The 22,732-nt window shown below is 36.1% G+C and overlaps 1 protein-coding gene across 8 annotated transcripts in view; it reads left to right on the plus strand.

Moving 5' to 3' along the window:
* The first annotated feature begins 1,268 nt into the window (after positions 1-1,268).
* LARP4 (La ribonucleoprotein 4) overlaps positions 1,269-22,732 on the plus strand; it is a 34,522-nt gene continuing 13,058 nt past the window's right edge. The window contains exons 1-10 of one of the 8 annotated variants that reach the window (XM_034412435.3): positions 1,269-1,678; positions 9,034-9,139; positions 9,605-9,752; positions 11,881-12,036; positions 14,570-14,645; positions 15,581-15,717; positions 17,800-17,903; positions 18,432-18,542; positions 20,646-20,699; positions 21,331-21,540. In XM_034412435.3, the coding sequence (XP_034268326.2) occupies positions 9,059-9,139; positions 9,605-9,752; positions 11,881-12,036; positions 14,570-14,645; positions 15,581-15,717; positions 17,800-17,903; positions 18,432-18,542; positions 20,646-20,699; positions 21,331-21,540 (1,077 nt within the window). In that variant the 5' untranslated portion in view covers positions 1,269-1,678; positions 9,034-9,058. The remainder of the gene's footprint in view (positions 1,679-9,033; positions 9,140-9,604; positions 9,753-11,880; positions 12,037-14,569; positions 14,646-15,580; positions 15,718-17,799; positions 17,904-18,431; positions 18,543-20,645; positions 20,700-21,330; positions 21,541-22,732) is intronic. The other 7 variants (XM_087886924.1, XM_087886926.1, XM_087886927.1 and 4 more) reach the window with 7 other exon arrangements.

A 22,732-nucleotide genomic window follows, 5' to 3' on the forward strand; every position in this document is an offset into this window, starting at 1 on the left:
TCAGCTTCACAAAAAATAGAATCAACATCTATCTGTCCTATCTGTTCAACCACTGTTTAACTTTTTGCTGGAAGCAGAAGGAAATTAAATTTTAATTTGGGGTTTTCACAATTATTATAGAAATATTGTGTATTGTTGATTTTAGAGTAAGAGGTTAATGTATTTTATGTCTGTATCTGTACCAAAGAAAATTGGAAGCTATTGGATGTTTTTTTTTCCCCTTTCCTTCTGATTTTGCCTTTTAACTCCTCTTTTCCCAGCCCCCCTTTTTTTTGTATTTTATCTTTTGCTGATTTTATTTTTAAAAAAATGCTTGGAGCATTGCAAATACGAGAACACCGTGATCAGAATACCTCTTTTGTACTAAATCCAAAAATTATTTGTGCGGAAGATACAATGCAGGAAAGTTGTTTACATCATTTTCTGCCAGCAAACATACAGGTGAATAATAAAAAGGGAGATAATATTATATATAATATAATATAATATAATAAATCTCAGATAATATTGGGGAAATCCTAAATTCCTTGTTCATTAGCATGGCTCTTGTACTATAGTATGTCATATCAAAACAAAGCATAGTGGTCAGGAAAAGTACTATGAAAAGATCATGGAGATGTTGGGTGACAAAGATTAATCAAAAGTTTGATACTTGTTTGTATCAAATAGATTTTTTTCTACTTATGTTCCCCTGCCTCTCTATACCTACTATGTAATACACTAGTAGTAATATGGAATAGATTTCAGTTTTGTCTTCTTTAGTTCAGGACACTAAGTTCTGTAACTTCAGTGCAATGAAGTTTACGAAAAAGGGCGCCTTCATCAAATACGTGATCAAGACAAAACAGCACTCCCCCCGCCCCCGCCCCCAGAAAAATAGGTTACACATAGCAGTTAAAATAATAGCTTTTAGTCTTCAAGATGCTACAAAACTTTAATTCTAGCATACTGGAGTGACCGAAGGAAGGTACCGTAAAAAGAAGCATTTTGCAAAGTCGTCCTACAAGCTCTGAGCTAAAAAAAAAACAAAACCCCACCTACGCTTGCGAAAATTTAGCTGGATTAAAGTACTCAGCCGTGAGTTTAGTTTAGCCAAAATAAAATAACGCGGAAACAGTACAAAACAGATTTTCAGGATTGGCTGGGTATAAATCGGCTCGCGTATCTTGCACGTGTTTTTCACATTCCTGCAATACGACGCTCCCTACGGGCAAAAAGAATGGTTCCTGCGAAGAACAGGTGGAGGAATGGCACCCCCTCCCCCTTTCAGCTAATGGTACATTCTGCCGCTACCACGCTCGCGCGGCCGCTAACGCGATCGCTTGTCACCAGAGGGTCATTTCTCTAAGGCTTGTCAGTGAGCAGCTCGTAGTCCGGAAGCATTTGTGGGAATTGCCCCGGAAGGGGAGGGGGGAAAGGTTGCGTGTGGCGGCGGCGGCTGCGGCGGCTGCTGGGGCTCGGCCCTGGTGGTGAATGGAGTGATAGCGGCGGCAGGAAGGAGAAGGAGGCCGGAGGAGGCGGAGCTCGCGTCTTTTTGCGCGGAGTCAGGCTTTCGTTGCCGGCAGTGGTGGAGGAAGACGACCTCGGCAGCTCGCCTCGGGGGCTTTGGTCGGGGTCGGGAGGGTCAAAGACTGGCCGGGGGGGAGGCTGGAGGAAAAAGATGCTGCTCTTCATGGAGGTGAGTGGGGGGTTGAGCCACGTGACTCGCCAGGCAGCGCGCGCTCGCCCGTTCGCCGCCCGGCTGGAGGGGGGGGGATGGGGCCTGACACAGCAAATAGCCCCCTCGTGCGCGTGGGCGCCGGTGGGGAGCGGTTTTGTGTGTGTGTGTGTGCGGGGGGAGGGGAATCTCCAGGCGGGAAAGGAGGGAGGTTGGAAGGGACGGCGCTCCCGGCGCACTTGCCCGCCATGGTGCGCCATGGGAGCAGGAGGAGGAGGAGGAGGAGGAGGAGGAGGATCACGCGGCCGCCGGCGGGGTAATGGGGCGAAGCGTGTTTCGGGACCCAAGCGCCAATCGGACACGCTGGGCCAGTGGGTGGGCCTCCCAAGGTCAAGCTTCGTGAGCGGCCCAGGAAGGCCTGTGAACTGGGGCCGGGATCTGCGCTCGTGTGGGCGAAGGGGACAGGATGTGGAAGCGTGGCTTGCCGCGTAAAGGTGAAGTAGGCCTAAGGGGAGCGCAGTTCAGGGGACCGTACCGAGGAGCCTTTGTGCGTTCGTGGACGAGTTGTGTTAGCTGCTTCTGTCTATTCCTCGGGGTGGGTGCCGGGGTGGAAAAGAGTCTGGGCGAGAGGAGAAGGCCACGAAAGACGTCGCAATGACCTTTCGTAAAAGTTTTCCCTGATGGCTGCTGCTTGGAACATGGCCGGACACGTGTGAAGGTTACACGCATATCTGAGGCCCGCGCCGAGGAGGAAGAAACGTTTTGGAAGCAGTTTTCTGCCTCCCTATTTCCCATCTTGCCTCTTGTTAAAATAAATTTTAAAAAAAATAATACGTGGGAAGTCATCCACTTCCAACTCTCTCTCTCTTAAAAAAAAAAAAACCTGCAGGCACATGGCAGGAGTACAATATATAGTCAGCTGACTGCTGGCTTTCTTTTTCCCTTGCCTGGCTAATGCTTTGAGTAGATTCCAGATTGTATTGTTCTTATTGTAGAAATGTCAGACTAGTAAAGCTGTAACTTAGCAACGTGGCACTGGTTTAACTGTGCCCATATAAACAGAGCTTTTAAGAGGAAAGTGGTGTAGGTTTTTGGTGCTAACCTGGCTTTTAAGGCTGGATGTTTAAATTATTTCTATCCCTTCAGAAATTGCTGAAGGAGGAGCTTCATAATATTCGTTTTAACTGAGCAACACAGTTTCACATTTTTAATTCCATATACATTGCAACATATGGAAAAGTTTTTATACTACAGTGAAGTTTCAATAGAGACAGCAGTTTAAGATAATTACTTAGTTAAAAATCATTTTTAAAATAAAATACTTGTTTGGAGTTGTCTATTTTATAGAACAGGCTTAAAGGTACGAAGTTTTATTCATAAACGTGCATGAGACTGATTCTGGGAAATAACACATAGGAAAAGGCTTATGCTTTGATAGCTTGTTCTGCAAACTAATTGATAGTTATAGTTATATAGTTATATATCTATATATAGTTTTATATAGAGTTTTATATATATAACTATATATAGTTATATATAGTTATATATATATAATTATATTGCAATCCCCCCCAACATCAAACCTGTAACTGAAATTTATTCTCGATGGGTAGACCACCTTGGCTGTGAGAAATAGACACATGCCGACTTAACATGAAATGATATTACGTTTGCCGCCTTATTATACTCAAGGTATGCAAAATGTCAACTGCACCTAAATATGCTTGCTGTGAAGCAAGGCCCACTGAATTCATTTGGGCAATAGTCTAGGTAAATGAATATAGGATTTCATCTTAAGTCAATGAATACTCCAAGAAATAGGACTGTTAATGTATAAAAAAATTATAAAGTAAGAGTCTAATTTATAAAGATATCTACAATAAATCAGATGGAGTAATAATTATTAGCAATAAAATGCTTTTATGTTATTGTGAAATATGTGCAATCATTTAATAGGGGGATAACTGGAGGAATAACTGATCCTGCTATTATAGTTCTTATAGAGAAATATATCCCGATGTGCCATGACTCATCATTTATTACTATTAAGATGATTTTCAAAGTTTGCAACTTAATCCTTTTTTTTAAAGAAGGTGAAGATAAATATTCCCAAGGCAGGAAAAGTCATACAGATATAGGCAGACACTTTTCCTGATCTTTTGACTACAGCTGTTAGAAAAGTTGTAATCCTATATTTTTACTATCAGCCTGAGGTGCAGTAGCTTTTTGTAATATGTAAAATATTTTTTTTAATGTTTAAAGATCTGTAACAATTCTGAGAAACTTAACTACAATTATAAATATGATTTTTTTTTTACAAGTAAGGTTTTTTTCTGGAGAGCTTTTAAAAGTGCAAGCTTGGAATCAGAGTATTGAAATCTACTTAATGATGGTATTTATGAGTTGTCATTATTCAGTTCTGTTTGACAAAGTTGAATAAAATTATGTTGGCTCTTTCACATAACATTTTACTATAGTACAGATTGAATTAGAACATTGACCACAGCAGTATGCCAGAATTATAGTATAGAAATCTAATTAAAAAAAAAAAGTTGAATAAAATTATGTTGGCTCTTTCACATAACATTTTACTATAGTACAGATTGAATTAGAACATTGACCACAGCAGTATGCCAGAATTGTTGAGAATTCTGGTTTATATGTTATAGATAATGGACCTGTGCAATAGGAATATTAAACTCTGGTTTAGAGGAGATAAATACTTCCAGTTAGATTGAACCTGTGCTTTGGATTGTTGAAGAAGGAACAAAATTATAAATCCTGAACAAAAAAAATTGGCATTATTTTCTGGCTGGTTTAGTGGCATAGCAATTCTGGATTAGTTTTACTTTGAATGTGGCCACATTAGCGTTGAATCCTGAATTCCATGGTTGTCTTTTCTCTGCTGTGACTAGCAGCTCTGTAGTTGAAGGAAGGAAGATAGAGTTTGTGGCCTTTTGTGGACTATACAGGTATCTTACAGCTTCATCTTAAAGCTTCAGTCAATACATACATAGTTGCCTAGTAATTGAGCATTTTCTCCTGTTTTCTTTCTATCACAATATTTACTAGCTCATCTAATTTAAAACTGGTGAGAAAATAGCCATCTCTTCTTGATTTAAAATATCGAAGACTATAAAAATATAATCCTTGGCATCTCCACTGACATAAAGTTGGGTTATAAGGAAGATGGGCCTGATAGAAAAGATAGTTTGGAACTGGTGTAGATGTGGTTGATATATATATATGTGGCACCTTAAAAGAAACCCCACATTTTTCTGGTCTTGTAATTGTATAGCTCCAGAAAAAAATATGCTCAAGAAGTGTTACAGAGATTGTGATAGGGTGGTGGTACCCTGTTAATGTTTCTTTTAACTCAAATTTGGAAGAGTTTTATGACACCCCCCCCCCCCCCAGTAGATTTTGGAATGGTACAAGAAATGTGCTCATGATGTTGAATTAAAACTAAAGTTTTTTTAAAATCTCTATGCTGCATCAGCATTAATGTAGGTGGTTTAGTTCATCTTGAATTTTAATACTGAAAAAGAACAATAGAAAACATTTCTTGTTGCTGAATGATTGAATTCTTTGTGCAAATTGCTTAAAATATACTGATAGATTTGAAGAGCAGGTATTATAAGTAAATTTTGTCATATTTGGCAGTTATAATGGAAGAAAACATACATGCACTCTTGCGTATAGTCCTTTGAAGGCAATTTTAAATTTTGCACTTTAAATATTAACTGAATTGCTGAGTTAAAAGTCAACCCTTCATTGTCGGTGATGCAATTAGTTTGTTTAACTGAGTTTTTAAATAAAATACTCTCTGTGTTGTTAAAGTTAGATATTTAAATCTTTTAGTGTCAACAAAGCTGGATTTGAGTTTTGTCCATACAACCTGAGAAGCGCCTTTGAATTGTCTAAATAAAATATTTTGTTTAACTCCGCCTTTTCTAGGAAAGTTCAAATTAGTTTTCTGCAGTTGAATATTATGTATCATAACTAACCTGATAGTGAATAAAGTTGATTCTCCTAAGCAGACATTAGCTAATTTTTAAACCCACTAATAGTTGTCATATATCTTTCCTTCCTTTGTTGCAATTTATCCATGAAACAGATGTGATCATTGTTATAGCAATCCAGAGAGATCACTAAATACAGTTTAGAATGTCTCGAAACATTTACTATTGCCCATAAATCCTCTCAGAAAATATTTGAGCATTAACTAGCTTAAGTCGAGTACCAATAGGTTGTTAATGCTTTTGTCTTACAGCGTATAGAATTTATCTAAGATGTAACTTTTGATTTTATGATAATTAAGGACTGCCATTGCCTGAACCATATTGGGAAATGCTGATGAATATTTTCACGTTGTGACTTCTTACAACCAGAACTGAAAATATGAAGGAGAATGATGGATTTTTGGTCAAAATTAAATTTTGGTGCACCGATATTAAACAACTTGCATTTCTTGATTTTTTGGGCTGATAATGATCACCTAAATGATGTGTCAAGTCTCTTATGGGATGTGGATGTCAGATAAAGCATTACTTAAATCTGCTTAGAACTAAAGCAAAAATATGTGTGGGTGGTCATCATTCTTTGTTTAAATGTATGATTGGATGATTGATTTTGGTATGAAGTACCAGATTGTGAACATTTTAATTTATATGGAAAATATGTTAAGGTATTTAAACTTGAATTTAATTTACCCCACACATACCTTGCAGTAAAGAAGCATTCGTTACAGTGCATTCTGTTATTCTTGTTTTGTGGGCCTCAAGAACACACATAGGATGAGTTCATTCTAGTTCTAAAACTTTACCTATACAGATAGTTCTTGACTTACAGCCTTTCATTTAGTGTCCATTCAAAGTTACAATGGCACTGAAAAAAATGACTTACGACAATTTTTCACACTATCATTGCAGCATCCCTATGGTCATATGATCAAAATTCAGACACTTGGCAACTGGTATGTATGTATGGCAGTTGCAGTGTCCCAGGATCATGTGATCATATGACCTTTTGTAACCCTCTGACAAGCAACGTCAATGGGGAAGTCAGATTCACTTTACAGCTGTGTTATTAATTTACTAACTTCAGTGATTCACTTAACTATGGCAAGAAAGGTTGTAAAATGGGGCAAAACTTGCTTAGCACCTGTCTTGTTTTGCAAACAGAAATTTTGGGCTCAATTGTGGCTGTAAATCTATTCCCCACAGCAACTTAGGCAATTTTTATAATTGATATAAGAATAAGATTGTTCCATTTCCAAACCTTTGTGACTTAATCAAGAAACAACAGTGTGAACAAGCCATTGACCTGATTCACACATGGTTGTCTAATAATTTATCAACCAATAGTGTTTTTGTTGTGAAGATAGTTGTGCTTTTAAAATACTATTTATAGCAACAACAGAGGAATTATAATAGGTAGAAAAGTATTGCTGGTTTTTTTGTTAAGAGATCATCTGGAGGGTATTATGAATTTCAGTATATTAAAAATTCATTTTCCAGTCCCAATTGTGAACATAGATCAAGGACTAGATTTATTCAGAATCAGTTATGTCCATCCAAAGGGGTTACTTGTCTAATAAGCATGTCTAGAGCTAGAGCTGAATTAGATGTACATTTTTAAAAACATGCAGTACTTATTGGTGACATAGGTGATTCAAGGATGGTATTTTAGGATTATTATAACAGATCATTCTGTTGTGTATTGATTTTGAGAGAGTTGTAGCTTTGGTAGTCGTCTTGATAGACATGGTCTCTACATCTGCTTGATTTGTTGAGTGGGGAATCATCTCTTCATGTTCTATTACTGTACAAGCTGTATGAATTCTGCATTCACTTTTTTTAATGTTTGCAATAATTTAAATATTTAGAAAGGGGAAAGTATTACAGGCTAATATAGGCCGCATAAAAATAGAAACTATATTATGAAATATTTTCACTGAAAGATAGCCTTGTGTAACAGGTTCTTAATCCAAACTATTGTATACTTGGACATACCACACTATTTTTTGTTTTCAAGGCTGCTCAGTCATGAGTTGTCAGCACATTGTAAAAGTAAGCTACAGTGTTGCTTTAGATTTCAGCTGAATCTTATATATGAAAATTTGGGATTGCTAAAAGAAGCAGGAAATTGGTACAATGAAACCATGATTTTAATTATGGTTTGAGTTTATTCATTAAAGATTATTGTTAGTAAACATCAATTTAATTTACAGTTAAACAAATGTTTATCCTTATAAATTATTTCAAACCCTCAAAAAGTAGTATTATAAGAAAGTCCTGCCAACTATAAAAAACTACTAGTCATTAAAAAATATGTACAGTAGTCACCCTTATAGCATTATTATTTACCCACTTGTAAGATTGTGGATTAGGATAGCTCTTTTAAAAATGAAAGTATTTTAGAATGATAATTAGCAATGCCGTTGGTACGGATTCACTGAATTGTTCAAAATCATGGCATGCCCGTACATTAAAATTCTATTTTATTTTTAAGAATGCCCATTGACCTGTATATAGCCAAAACTTTAATATACTTGAGGCTGGTGTTTTACTTTTTATTATATGTGCATCCAATTTCTATAATTACATTAAAATGTACTTTTTCTAGTACTGAATGATACATAGGCAATGTCAGTCATATTGCAGAATCCAGAACTAAACGAATCCTGCAAAAAAAGCTATCCTTAGTTCTATGCCTGAGGAATACTCAGCAAACATTTATTTTACTCCTACTTTTTTTAGGAGTATTGGAATTCTTATGTGGAGCACTTATTATACTTTGTACTTAAAATATAATGACTAAATAGCATTGTTTTCCATGCCAGTCATTTATATGTGAATTTCTGCCTTTGGAATGCACTTCTTTGTACATTAGCCAATTAAATCGAGTTTTATAATAGTAACACAGTGTGTAGAAACTTCTGTTTGATCAGAAACATAAGTGCTTAAGGAAACTAATGTAATGAAACAAGGATGCACTAATTAAGTTCTGGTTTGTTTGTTTTTTTGCTGTCCTAGGTTAATTAATTAGTTGATTCTTGTGGAATTAATGTGGAGAACAGTCTTGTTTTAAAGTTTTACACATTAATTTCATTTTTTAAGAACGTTTTTGGGGCAAATATTAAGGGAAAATATAGATGAAACTCAATTTTAAATACAATCTAAGCATGGGTTACTTTTTCAAAATAACTCCTTCAAATATCATAATGGAGAGATTTTAGGACAAATTGTGTAGGTAGTTTATTAGTTGCAAAACTAACAGCTGTTAGAATTTTTGAACTTGTATAGGAGCAAAAGTATATTAATGGCCATCCAAACTGTTTCCTTATGTCCTATTTTTTTCTGTTCTATGGACAGGGGATGGTACTAAAACTACTCCTTGATGCTAGAGAGACTCCAGAAGGCTAGACTCTGGAAATTCAACTTCCTTATTCTCTGGCTTGTGCTTCTCTGTGGCAAGATGGTCAGTGCTTGTTTAGTATGCCTTAATAAAGAGGCTTTTCTTGTGTTGTATTTTGAGATGTGATTTTGTTCAGGAAAGTATTTTTTCAGTGTATAAGGTTTGGGCTTTCACAAAAGAGAGTGAAAAGGCTGTAAGCAAGATTGCAGGGGAGGGGGGAACGACACCCTAAAATCTTTGAAGAACTGGGCTTTACTGAATGCCAATAGTAAAACCTGAGATGTGCAGATGGTTGAATGACCAGAAGAACTTTACAGTATTTTATACTCTAAACTGAGTGCTTTGAAATTGAGGAATAACATGGAACCTAAATTTACTCAATTGCATGCAATGATAAATCACAAGTGTATTTATTAAACTGTAGATTGCCTGAGTAGAATGATTGAACAGCAAAGAGCAATAAAAACAATCCAAAGTTATTTTCTGAAATTTTTATTATTTTCTAATGCATATCTTCTGTTTTCTCAGCAGGTAACCTCGAAAGGTGCCAGCTTAAATCCTAATGCAAAGGTATGGCAAGAAAGTATGCAGGGAAACCCAGAAGCTGCAGCAGTAACTAACGGCACTGAGCAATCATGGCAAGAGGCAGCAGCTGTGCAGGGTAATTGTACAGAAGGTAAGATGTCAGGTTGATATATCTAAATGCTATTTAATTCCTTTCTTAGTTTTGAATTCTACATGTAACACTAATACCAGAATTTAGTAGTAAGAAGCAAATCTTGTTCTTGAACAGCCTGTGATAGCTACTGAATGCTAATGGCATGTAACATGAGGCATTAACTTCGGAAAAGTTAGTTAAGATATTTGAAAAGAGTAATTTTTTTAGGACTGTTAGTGGCCCAGTGATGACCAAGTATCGCGCTAAGAGGGGATCATGTTGCTAAATGTACAGAAATGATCTCTTGACTTATTCTTTCTCTTTCTTCTCCTCTTTCTTTTCTTGTCTCACTTTTGTCTTGATCTTTTTCTCATTTCTGCACCTTAGTGAACACTTGACCCTATGAACAAAAAGATTATGAGATCTGAGGGCCATGTACAATCCTTCCTACTTCCTTAGAATAATGAGCAATTTAGTAAATAATTTATTATGGAATCAGGCCATTGATTTCATCATCAGTTATTTGCACTATGAATAAACTTCATTTTGTTATTTGACATGTAGTAGCTGCTAAGTAAGAGATTACTGACTCTTAAGTATCTTGCAGTATTTATGTGAATTAGTTTGGCTAATTGTTGCTGGGTGATGAGAGGCTAAGGAGATAATATAGAAATATTTATTAATCAAATTTATATGGCCACCCATCGCATTGAAAGTGTTTCTGGGTGGCGTACAACAATCCAATAAAGCAATAAATATAAAACAAATATAAAATAATTACCTAAAATATTATAAATTATTAAAAACATTAAAAACTATAAAAGAATAACATGTATATAAAATAACTAACTAATAACAATACTAATTTTTTTTGGATTTCTGCAACAAACTTTATATGTAGTTGATAAAATTTAAATGTACATAATGGCTTATGAGAGTTGTATAATGACACCATCATAATGATATAAATTGATAGATGCTACCATTTGTCCAGTGCCATCACTCAAGTAAATCACCACTATAATGTCCTTCCTTATTTAGCAGACATTCATGAATAGCAAATATTTCTTCCCTCTCCATTAAATTGAGTAATATGGTTACTTTCTTTGTGTTTAATATTTTTTGTCACAGTAAAAAAATTAATATAGTAGCTCATATTTGGCCTAGAGCCAACTTTGCTGTAGTAATTAAGGTGCTTGACTAGGAAACAGGAGACTTTGAATTTTCGTCCTGTCTTGTGCATGAAAAACCAAGTGGATGTGACTTTGGGTCAGTCACTCTCTCTAGCCAACCCACTTCACAGGATTGTTGTGGTTAAAACAGGAGAAAGGAAAGAATATTAGGTGTGTTTGCTGCCTTGAATTACTGATAAAATAATAAAGGTGAGATACAATCTGTGTTCAAGGGGTTACGGAGCTCACTTAAAATTTTGGTGTTTTCACTGGTGCCTTGGGGACTTTGGTTTACGTGTTTTGTCTTGGTGGTTTCCAAATATCTGTAGAAAGGATCTAAATATAAATCACTGAATCACAGTTTGCCTTTTTTGTCTTTTGAAACAAGCTTTTGGAGTTGTTTCACAGCTGTAATCTGAAGAATGAAGGACATGTAGAAAGGATTACAGGGTTGTAAAAAGTAGGAGAGAGAGAGAAGGTGGTATAGTTCTTATTGTCTAGTATCCTTGACAGTCCTTTAAGTTGTCATTTATATAAAAATATTGGGGGGGAAAGCCAAAATTGGTGGATGCATCCAAGTTAAGTTAACCTATATATCTGAGCACAGTAATTGGTTTAAAAAAAAAGCCTTGTACTTAGAGGTCTCACAGGTTCTTTTAATTATATCCAATTTACAACTATTCCTACTACTGCTACTCCAACTACTCCTTATAAGTCCTACTCCTAGAGACAATTATCTCTTATCTAACGGCTTTGCTCCCAGATAACACCACCAGCTGCCTCTCAGCACAGCTTTTATATCCAAGGTTGCAGTGCTGGCTACGGAGAATGCTTAAAGAGAAAGGATTATAGCAGCACAACCATTTTCTGGGCAGCCTGCTCTCTCACAAGAGGTGCTCAAATATTAGCTTTTTATATAAGGATGGGATGCTACTAGACTTTATTTCCCATTGATTGCTCTTGTACTCTTTCAGGCAATACTGAGGCTGCAGAGGATTGTACTAAACAATATGAAGCAATGTATTCATCTTGTGAATTGTCAAGAAACAGTACATGTGCTGAAGAGTCAGCTGCTAATGGTCTGGTCTTAGCACATGAGGAACTTGGATATCCACTCTATGATGTTTCCGGTAAATAGTCTACATTGTGAAAACCTACATTGATTCAAACTAGGAATAGCAATGAAATGTTATTCTGAATGCATTGGCAAATTATGCAGTATATTACATAGGTTCTGAAAGTACATACACACTGTGTATACCCTCAGTATCAGTTATGTATAGTGTTTGAGATTATTGATATCTCAGAACTTGGATAGTGGCAGTAGTATTTTTGTTCCCCCAAAATAATACTTATCCCGAAAATAAGCCCTAGCATGTTTTTTACATGCGCTTAATAAAAACCATATCCCCAAAATAAGCCCTACTTAAGAGCCTGCGCAGCTGGCCGGCCATTTTGTCTGGTGCTCGCAGTGCTATGGCCACGGGTGTGTATGTGTGGAGCTGCCCCACGTGCCCTGCACCAGCTTACCTCAGGACTCCTACAGTCAGTTCATCCAGGCCCGACACTTGCCTTGCCTTGCAGCGGCAGCACCAGCAACCATGTGCAGCAGGAGCCCACGTGCCAGCTGGCCCATTTCTGCTTGCTCATGGCCACAATGAAGCAGGAAGTCAAGCAGTATGCTGGTGCTGCTGCGGTGAGCCAAGCCAGGTGTCAGGGCATGGCTGGCTGGTTTCGGGGGCCCTGAGGTAAGCCAGTGTGGGGCAGCTCCACCCCTAGACGCACCTCGTGGCTGCGGCACTGGCGCGTCGGTTGGCCTGCTTCATTGTGGCTGTAATTAAGCAGAAGTGGCCCAGTGGCCACGCGGGGTCCTATTGGACAGGGCTGCTGGAGCCACCACTGTGAGGCAGGTGTCATTGCGAAAAGTATAGTTTCCAAATAATTAATACATTTAATTTTGTGTTTTGTTATTTTTATTATATCCCAAAATTGACAGCAGTTGTCGAATTCTGTACTTTAAAGGAGTTCTGGAAAAACTGGATCACTTAGGAAAGGAGGAGCAACAGGGATGACTAGGGAATCAGGGAACAGGGAAACAGGGAACTAGATTCTAATTGATTCAAATTGCTATGAGGAGAGGGAAGGACCCAAGTTAGTTAAGCTTTGAGAAGCAAAAACTAGACATATAGCACTACCCAGATTCTTGAAAATATGTTACACAGATTTGTGATTGTGATTCTCTTAGTATTATTCCAGAATGTGAGGATTTGTTACAAGATAGATTTCAATTCAATGTTAAAAGTGTATTAATAGTGAAAACAATTGATAAATGGAATCAAGTACCCAAGGAAGTGGTATGATCCACTTCAGGGGCTGTATTATCATTGAGACTTGATAGCCAGGCTTTAATTTGGATTCCTTCACTGAACAGGGACGCAGTGACCTAAATGGCTGCCTCTAACTTCACAATTCTAGTGGAGGTATTCTGTATATATTCTGAGGTACAGTTCTTTCAGTTGTTTGCTTTTGAAGAAAGATACAAAGAAAAAATATTGCAGCTTTGAAACCACACCAAAATGTTTTTAAGTGTTTGAATTCCAGTCCGCACCCCACACACCATGTTTAAGGGGTTTACTGAAAAGTTGAAAATTATAATTTAGTTTCCCAGGCAAGACAAGGTCCTGTTTTATTTCTCTTCTTTTAAATGTTTTTAAAGGACACTAGATTGAAAATAATTTCAGGACAAATTGCTTGTTCTTTTTTCATGCTTTCTGTTTATTATTAACTGTTTACTATTAAAAAATATGTATATATTTTTATTTCTTGTTTGATATATTGGTGTCCCAATTCAATTTTGTGCCATAGTCTCATTTTGCATTATTTGTGCTTATGCAACAACAAAATGGGAAGCCTGTTTAATTTTATTGTTTGTGTGTAAATTGCATGTAAGATTTTCTTCCAGGTGATAATTGTTTTTTTCTTCTTCAAAACATTTGAAGATACTAACATTTAGATACTAACATTTGAATTAGTATCTAAAGGCAAATAGACTATTGCAAGTATTTGTGGGTTATAGATTTCTGGTAAAAAGCCCTGTATATTTTTGAATTATGTTCACTATCACATTAGCTCTAATTTGATTGCTTTATAGACCCTAAATGACAGCAGCAATCCTATAAAGAACGTTTAAATGCAATTGATATTAATAGAATATTTCTTTGTTCAAAATATACCTAGAACACCGTAAATACTACAAACCAATGTTGTATAATTAATAAAGTTTAAAAAGAAGGAACAGTAATTACTAGGTGCAGTTACAAATAACTGATTGCAGCCTAGGTATTGGGGATTTGGTATCATTTGTTAAGTTTGATGTTCTTAATAAATCTGCCCTACTGCAATTCCACCAGTCCTCCATGAAGAAAAAAACTTTTTTGGCTATTGATATCCTTTGATCCAACACTGCTGAAAGGAGAAAGGAAGTAAGATACGTGTTTTCAAAGCCTCTGCTTTCTAAGAATTCCCTAATCTTTAACACCATATTCTCAGAAAGGTGTTAGGAGCTAGGGAGAAGTGTGTTACAACTGCTTTCTGTCAGAAGAGATAAAAACTAAATATAAGTTCCTGATTTTAGACAATATATTCTTGGATTTTTTTTCTCAGGTGAAGGCAATCCTGTCATTTCCACAGAAGATTTAAAAGAATGCTTGAAGAAACAATTAGAGTTCTGTTTCTCACGGTATTGTGCCTTTTGATTATATTAGTGTATTCATGAGGTTAGTTTCAGCTAAATAGAACCACTTGGCATGCTTTGTGGATATTTTATAAGAAATTAATTTGAAAATCTAATGAGAGATATCTCTAGAGGCTCCCAGTGCTAATAATAAGACCTTGATATAGTTGTGAAGTCAGATTGATCTAAACATACCTTAATTAAAATACCCTGAAATAAAATAGAGAAATAGTTTATTTTTCTAATAACTGTCCCTGCTTTCTTGGGGATAAATAATTTGAATTCTTTAATTTTAAATACAGTTGCCAAATTAAAACCTCAGTTTGCTGGACTGTGATGCAATGGGGTTCATATTGAACAGACCATTGCAGTTTACATAATTGGTGTAATTATATCATTACACAAATGATCCAAATTATTTGCATAATTTCACATCATTAATGACCTAAAATGTATAATTTGCGTTGCTATGATAATGTACACTTTGATATAGTTGATTCAGAGAAATAATGGACTCCCTTTCCATCCAGGTTTTTTATTTTGCTAAAACAAGGTTTGCTGCAAGCTAGTCAGGAATGATATTCATAATTTAGTGTAATGCATTAATAAACGCTTGCCAAAACCATCTTGGAATAATCTGGATGATGTGATGTGGGAGCAAAGAAATACTTAAAATGTTTAGCACCCTCTACTTTTTCACCCTAAATCTGAAACTATTTTTCAGTAATAATATCAGATTATATTGCTATGGTAATTCTTTAATTTGGGAATATGATCAAGATTTTGTTTAAAAATAGTACATCCTTTAAAAGTGGCTGGGTTGTATTATTAACTGCTTAAACTGTTTCTGGGGTTAGTAGCTTAATTTCTTTTGAAAAGAAAATAGTACCAGTATTGGTTTTTTTAAAAGTTCCATAAAATGTTTATTAATTTATTTCTAGTGAGAATTTATCCAAGGATCTTTACTTGATGTCTCAGATGGACAGTGATCAATTTATTCCAATATGGACTATTGCCAATATGGAAGGAATTAAGAAACTGACAACCAATATGGATCTTATTGTGGAAGTACTAAGAGGTATATAAAAATCTGATTTCTCTGTGAATTCTATAGAATTGTTATTCTATATGAATCTCTTGTCCTGATCTTGTTATTACATAGAAATGGATATAGAGGTATTCCTTCTTTAGCAACTACAGATGGGACCAGTAGTTCTGTCTTTAATTGATGATGTTGCTAAGTGGGAAATCACATGCCTGTGTTTTCCTTTTCTTCTCTCACCCATCCTTTGAAATGATCACTCTAGCACTTGGATAATTAGCAAGAAGGGAATTGATGTTTTTAGCTACTTTCTTTGACAAAAAGGGATGACAAAAATAGGTCAGGTACAAAAGAGACTAACTAGATATTGCTTGCCCTCCCCATTTAAGTAATCTGCCCTACCGAGTTTAGAAAAAAAAAAAAAGCAATCTCTTTGGTACCTGACCCATTTGTTCTCTCCATTCCCCTTGCAGAATAAAGAGATTGGAGAGAAAGGGATTACAAGAGTGTTAGCAGACACACTGGACTGTTTGTGTATGTATTCAGAATTGGCACCAGTGTATTCCTTTCAAAATGTATTCCCCATTGTGTGTCTGCTAACCCTCTTGTAACCCTTTCTTCTCCCATCTCTTTGGAGGTTAAAAAAAAGAAAAGGAATCCCTGTGGATTTTACTCTGCTAGTTGTTGCCGACTATAAGAGGCGGTGCTCATTTCTGTTTCAAGGTGCTTGAGCCAGCACTGTCTGAAGACATTTCTGGTCATGTGGCATGATGACATCATGTAACACTATTAACTCTCTGGAAGGGACAGAATATAAAACCAACAGTTCAGACACAGGATCACATACTACAATGACAATCATGTGACTAAGACATGCTCTGAAGGCACAAATGCAGGCATTCGTCGTAAAGCTACTTGTTCAGCACTATCCCAACTTTGGCAAATGAGGCAAGAGATAAGCAAGGTTTCCCTGGATTTACAACCAGTCATTTAAAACTTCCAGTTGTCATAAAATATCCCTCCCACCACCACTTATAGTGGTTGCATCTGAGTAATTAGAACTTGTTTGTACTTATAGCAATAGCACTTAGACTTATATACCACTTCACAGTGCTTTACAGAGCCCTCTCTAAGCTACTTACAGAATCAACATATTAGCCCCAACAATCTGGGTCCTCTTTTTACCGACCTTGGCTGAGTCAACCTTGAGCCTGGTGAGATTTGAACTGCCAAATTGCAGGCAGCCAGCAGTCAGCAGAAGTAACCTGCAGTATTACATTCTAACCACTGTGCCACTGCGGCTCTTATAACTGTTTGCCATGTGCCCCATGATCATGTGATAGCCATTTGCATTTTTTTCTGCCAGCTTCTCTAGAAAGTCAATGGGGAAGCCAGCAGAGAAGGTTGCAAGCTGTTGCTGCCTGCCAAGAGGATTCCCTCTCATCTCTGGGGACTGGCTGAAGGAGCAGCCTGCCAAGAGAAACAAAACTCCTTCAGCAGGGTGGAGAAATGAAGCTCAGGTCCCAAAGGTCCATGTTCCATTCCCACAGTCCACCAGAAAAGTTCCCTTCCCCACACAGGAGAGCTGAATTTCATACAAACATGGAGCTTAGATCCTGAAGGTCCACACTGTGTTTTGTAACCCACCAGAGAAGTTTTCTTCCATGCGCAGAGGGGAGCTAATCCCAGCAAGCAGTTCTTTTGCTGTGTCTGCTTAATGACCCAGAAGATTGCTTAATGACTGCAACTGGGAATGCTGGGGTTGCAGTTATTGAGTAAAGCAGTCACATGGGCTTTTTGCTTAACTGCTTTGCTGAGTGACTGAGATTCTGGTTCCTATCCTGGTAATAAATTGAGGACTATCTGTAGTTGACCAAAGATGTATTTTCTAAAATAAACCTGAAATTTGCCCCAGTACAGTGTATTATACCCATAAATACAGAATAGTATTTTAGTGGCATACATAAAATCTGTTGTGCCAGATGATGATACTCTTAACAGAAGAATGAGCAGTTACATACATTGAGTACTAAACAGTGACCATATTGTTTTAGCGAATTTGAAATTTGCTTTCTCAGTGTATTTTCAATAAACAGAGTTCTGTTCTGTTTAATTTAGCTTCTCCTATAGTCCAAGTGGACGAGCAAGGAGAGAAAGTTAGACCAAATCATAAGCGTTGCATTATTATCCTTCGTGAGATCCCTGAAACCACACCAGTAGAGGTAAGTGTCTTTTAAAATGTGAAAACAAGTTCATTTGCAGGACAATAACCAGTAGGTTAAAGTAGTTTATATTTGATACAAGTTTGCAACTGAGAGATGGTAATGTATTTAAGCTACATCTTGGTTTTGAGCTAGATTTGAGAGAATAGAAATATTTCGCAACAATTGTACTTTTAAAATACCTGATTGTTTACCACATTCTTATAGCAAGTATCTTCATGTAATTTGCCTTTTAAAAAAGGTATCATGTCAGCATTGCTAGTTGTAAAGAATAATGACTTTTTCTTAGCTGTGAATGAGTATTATTTTTTAAAAAAATTGTTAATTTCCTAGGCACCTTGATTTGGAAAGTCACAGAATGATTTTATATACTTAATATTAACCATTGTTTGGAAACTAAAATGAAAACAATAATTTTCAAACTATTGCAGAAATTAAAATCCTCTCCAGCATGGATAGGATTTTTTAAAAAACATAATTGTTAACGTAACATAATTCACTGAAATAGTCCTTATATATTTCATCCAGGAGGTAAAAGCACTATTTAAGAATGAAAGCTGTCCCAAAGTTATAAGTTGTGAATTTGCTCACAATAACAACTGGTACGTTACATTCCAGTCAGATACTGACGCGCAGCAGGTAAGAATATTATGCGTTCTGAATTTCATTGCCCTAATGAATTCTGTCTTTTTCTAGTGTCTCAGATAAGTCAAAGCAGTTTGGAATTCTTGCTTTTAAATAAATCAATTTAATAAAAATAGATTGTATTTATATATTCAGAAACATAGGCAGAGCAAAAGCATCAGGATCTTAATAAAGCTTATAGGGAACTTATTTCTTAAGATTATGAATAAACAACCTACTCTTAACCAGTAGTACATATGCAAACATGTTCTTGCTATTTTCCCCTTCAAGCATGTTCTCATTCAGTTAATCTGAAAGTGATTGGAAATATTTGGTGTTCGATCTCTTCAGCGTGGCAAGAAATCCTTTTGTTCTCCTTTTGTTAAACAGGCACATTGAATTTTAGACTCTTTCAGCATTTCTATAGACTGCTGCTCTTCAAATTAGTTTCGTAAGATTTCTGCAGCTCTACAGATTTGCAGCTTTGAAAATGAAATTATTTAGAACATGGTCAAATCAAGTCTTTTGTTAAACCAAACCAAACAAGACTCCCATTTCTAGGAAATGTCTTTGCTGTATTAGAATCCTGTTTGATGTGACTTGATATATTTTGTGCTTTCTTTGAACCTCACTAAGGGCTTTAGGTCTGTATGTAATTTCATTCTGGAATTTTCTCTAGTTTAGTTGAAAAGCAGTAGTCCCTTTCCCCCTAAACTATATGTCTAAAACCAAGTTCACCAAAATTCTGTTTTTTGTTATTCTGATGACCTTGTGAGGATCTTTTGTTTAACATTTTGGTCTGAGATTTTTCTTCCATTCTCTAAAAGCAAACAAAATAACCTGTGTTAGGATCTGTAGTTTTAAACTGATTCTTGGTTATCTTTCCCAGCCCCCAGATATCTAGTTTTGCTTTGCAGAAATCATGCTCCTTGTCAGAATTGCTTACTACAGTCATACAGGTCAATTACTTTGACCCTATCCCTGGTTTACAGGGTTCCAACCTCCACTCATTCAGACCTACTTCCAATTTCACCAAAATCATGTAAAATGACAAACCATTTGAAATCTTAAATTGTCTGCACTCCATTTGGGTCCTATTATCCAAGCTTAGTAAAAAGTACCTATGCTGACTGCAGCCCACTAATTGCTGCTTAATACTACCTAAAACTCCCTGATACCATCTATCCCAGCAAAAAATCTCTTTCCTCCACTTTCAGTATTCCAAAAGGTAAGGACATTGATGATTGTAAGCAGCTAGGTGATTGTAAATAGTCAGTAAATGGCAGAAGATGTGCCACTGCACACATTGCTGTTTTCCAAAAGTCCAAATGAAATTCTTCCTGTCCCAGGATCACAGCTATGGTTTCTTCAGTTCCACTGATCCATTTGGTACCTCTTGTACTTTCTTTAGCCCTCATTTTGCAGCGAGAACAACTTGTGTTCATCTGAAATGTGAAATCAGGAGAATTTCCCAGCAGGTTGATGTTGAGAGAGACCTCACTCAGAATGTCACCGTGCCTGAATGTCAGACCCTATATATACAACTTATATGTAAAATGTAATGTGGTATCTCCCATTCAGTTTGGTGAGACACTGTGTGCTCAATCTCAGACAGTGCTGGTTCTTCTTTTGATAGAATTATGCTTTCCTTTGCCCTCTCCTCTGCCATTGCATAAGGTCTCTAATCTCTCATTGCTCAGCTAGAGAAAATTCCAGAACTTTCAGATTCATTAGTTTTGAATACACTGATGACATTGAATTTTAGTTAAAGGTAAGCTAGCTGATGTTTTATCATTTATCTTAGGTATATTGTTTTGCACAAGTCTTTATTTCTGGGATGTGATTCATAACTTTAAATAGAGAAAATTACTGGTTGTTTTAAAGAAAAATCTACACATGATTTTTGAAAAAAGATTTGTTTCAGAAAATATGGGAAAGGAAGGTGGTGTAATTTTTTTAATGCTTTAATAAATACAACAAAGTTGAAATGTTGCAGAAGTAATAAAAGTGCTGTAGAGTTACTTATATTTCAGCTTGAAATCGATCCTGGAAGTTCTTTAATGTTTTTGAAAATGTTGTTATACTGATCTGTCATTGGATATTTTTATATCTGTACAGGCTTTTAAATATTTACGGGAAGAAGTTAAAACGTTTCAGGGCAAGCCAATAATGGTAAGCTTTATTATCGTTGTATACCTCAAGTTGTAGTTTAATACTTAAACAGTAAGTTATACTTATAACTTCTTAATCACTATTAGATTTTCATTAATATGATTATCATAACCTTTATGATTGTTTTTCTACAGGGTGTCATAGATGTAATATTTTGAAGCACCAACTTTAGTTCTGGTTTAATTCAAAGTTAACTATGTTATGGTTAACTATGAATAAGACTACAAAGGATTATTTATCATATAATTTTGTGGCAGTTTTAATTGCAAGAGTAATCTTGTCATGGTAAAATCTTGATAAAAATTGAACATGAGAGACTAAAAAAAGAAGAAATATTTGTTCCAGACAGTGATTGAAAAGCGTATCTATTAAACTGAATTGCAGTTGCTCCCAAGACATTCTGCAAAGTGGCTCAGCAAAGAATCTAAGTTGGTTGTAGAAATAATCAAGAACTAATTTGAATTGCCATTTTTAATTGCAGATCCCAAAATTTTAACAAAAAGTTAAAAGGTAAAGCTACAGACAACCTGTTAGGAAACAGATGAAATACAAATAGTAACATTTGTGTCCTGTAACAGTATATTTATATTTGGTATGATAAATATAGCCCAGTTTAAACTTTCTTACACAGGCCAGGATAAAAGCCATCAACACATTTTTTGCAAAGAATGGTTACCGGGTAGTGGATTCCAATGTTTATGTTCAACCGGTTCAAACACAAGCACAGTTTGCCTCACCACTGTTCATGCAGCCTATATACAGTCCTCAGCAGTACTCCATCTACAGTATTGTGCCTCAGACATGGTCTCCAAACCCTGCACCTTATTTTGAAACACCCCTGGTAAGTACTTAACATTTGTGGTTTGCAGTGTTTGCTTTACTTCAAAATATATATATCTGTCTTAAATAATACCAAGTCCCCTGTCCTGTAATGAACGTCATTTGACCCTCACACAGCATTTAATTGATGTTGGAATTGCATATTCCACTTTTTGTTGCTTGGGAAGTGATAACTGATAACTCCAGGGAATTATACAGTCATTTAAATTCCAAATAGAAAATATTTATGCTTATAGCTAAGTGGGGTTTCCAGAACCATATAGATTGGCAAACCATATAGATTGCCAAACAGTGCAACTGTTTGGCAGACAAAAGTGTTCTTCACAAATTCAGGATGCTACTCTGGAACTAAAATATAGTGGCACAAATTAATCATTATCAAATATATAAACAACTATTTTCATTACAGGTAGTCCTCGACTTACAACAGTTCCTTTAGTGACTGTTCAAAATTACAACAGCACTGAAAAATGTGACTTATGACCAAGTTACAACCTTTGCAGTATCCCCATGATCATGTGATCAAAATTCAGATGCTTGGCAAGTGGTTCATGTTTATGATCACAAGGTAATGTGATCACTTCTGGCAAGCAAAATCAATGGGAAGTCCGATTCACTTAACATCCAGGTTACTGACTTATCTACAGCAGTGATTCACTTAACAACTGTGGCAAGAAAGGTTGTAAAATGAGGCAAAATTCACTTAACAAATGTCTCACTTAACATAAATTTTGGGATTAATTGTGGTTGTAAATCGAGGACTACCTGTATTGATAAACTCTAATAGAAAATAGTCAGATCTGTTTTAATAGTGAATATAATGAAATGCAGTTTGCATTGTCCTAATTTTATATTTTTGAACTGTTTAAATATTTGAACTCGACAGGGTTGTTGATTCAAAAACAAAAGCTTCTGTTTCATGAGCAGGTGTTTTATTTTAAATGATAATCTGGTTTGCATTTATCTTTTCATTGCATTGCTATATCAATATTATTTTAGAAATTATTTTCCAAAAGTAATAAATTGGAGCATACCTCCAACCAATGCATAGGCATCCAAGTTTATGTTATAACAACAATTATTGTGGAAATTATATAGTGTAATACATACAGGTAGTCCTTGACTTTAACTGTAATGGAGCCTGGAATTTATGTTGTAAGTCATGACAGTTATAAGTCAAGGCCTTCATGTGA

This window comes from Pantherophis guttatus, chromosome 2 (genome assembly GCF_059756535.1).
Source record: "Pantherophis guttatus breed Tessera chromosome 2, ASM5975653v1, whole genome shotgun sequence".
Classification (NCBI taxonomy): domain Eukaryota; kingdom Metazoa; phylum Chordata; class Lepidosauria; order Squamata; family Colubridae; genus Pantherophis; species Pantherophis guttatus.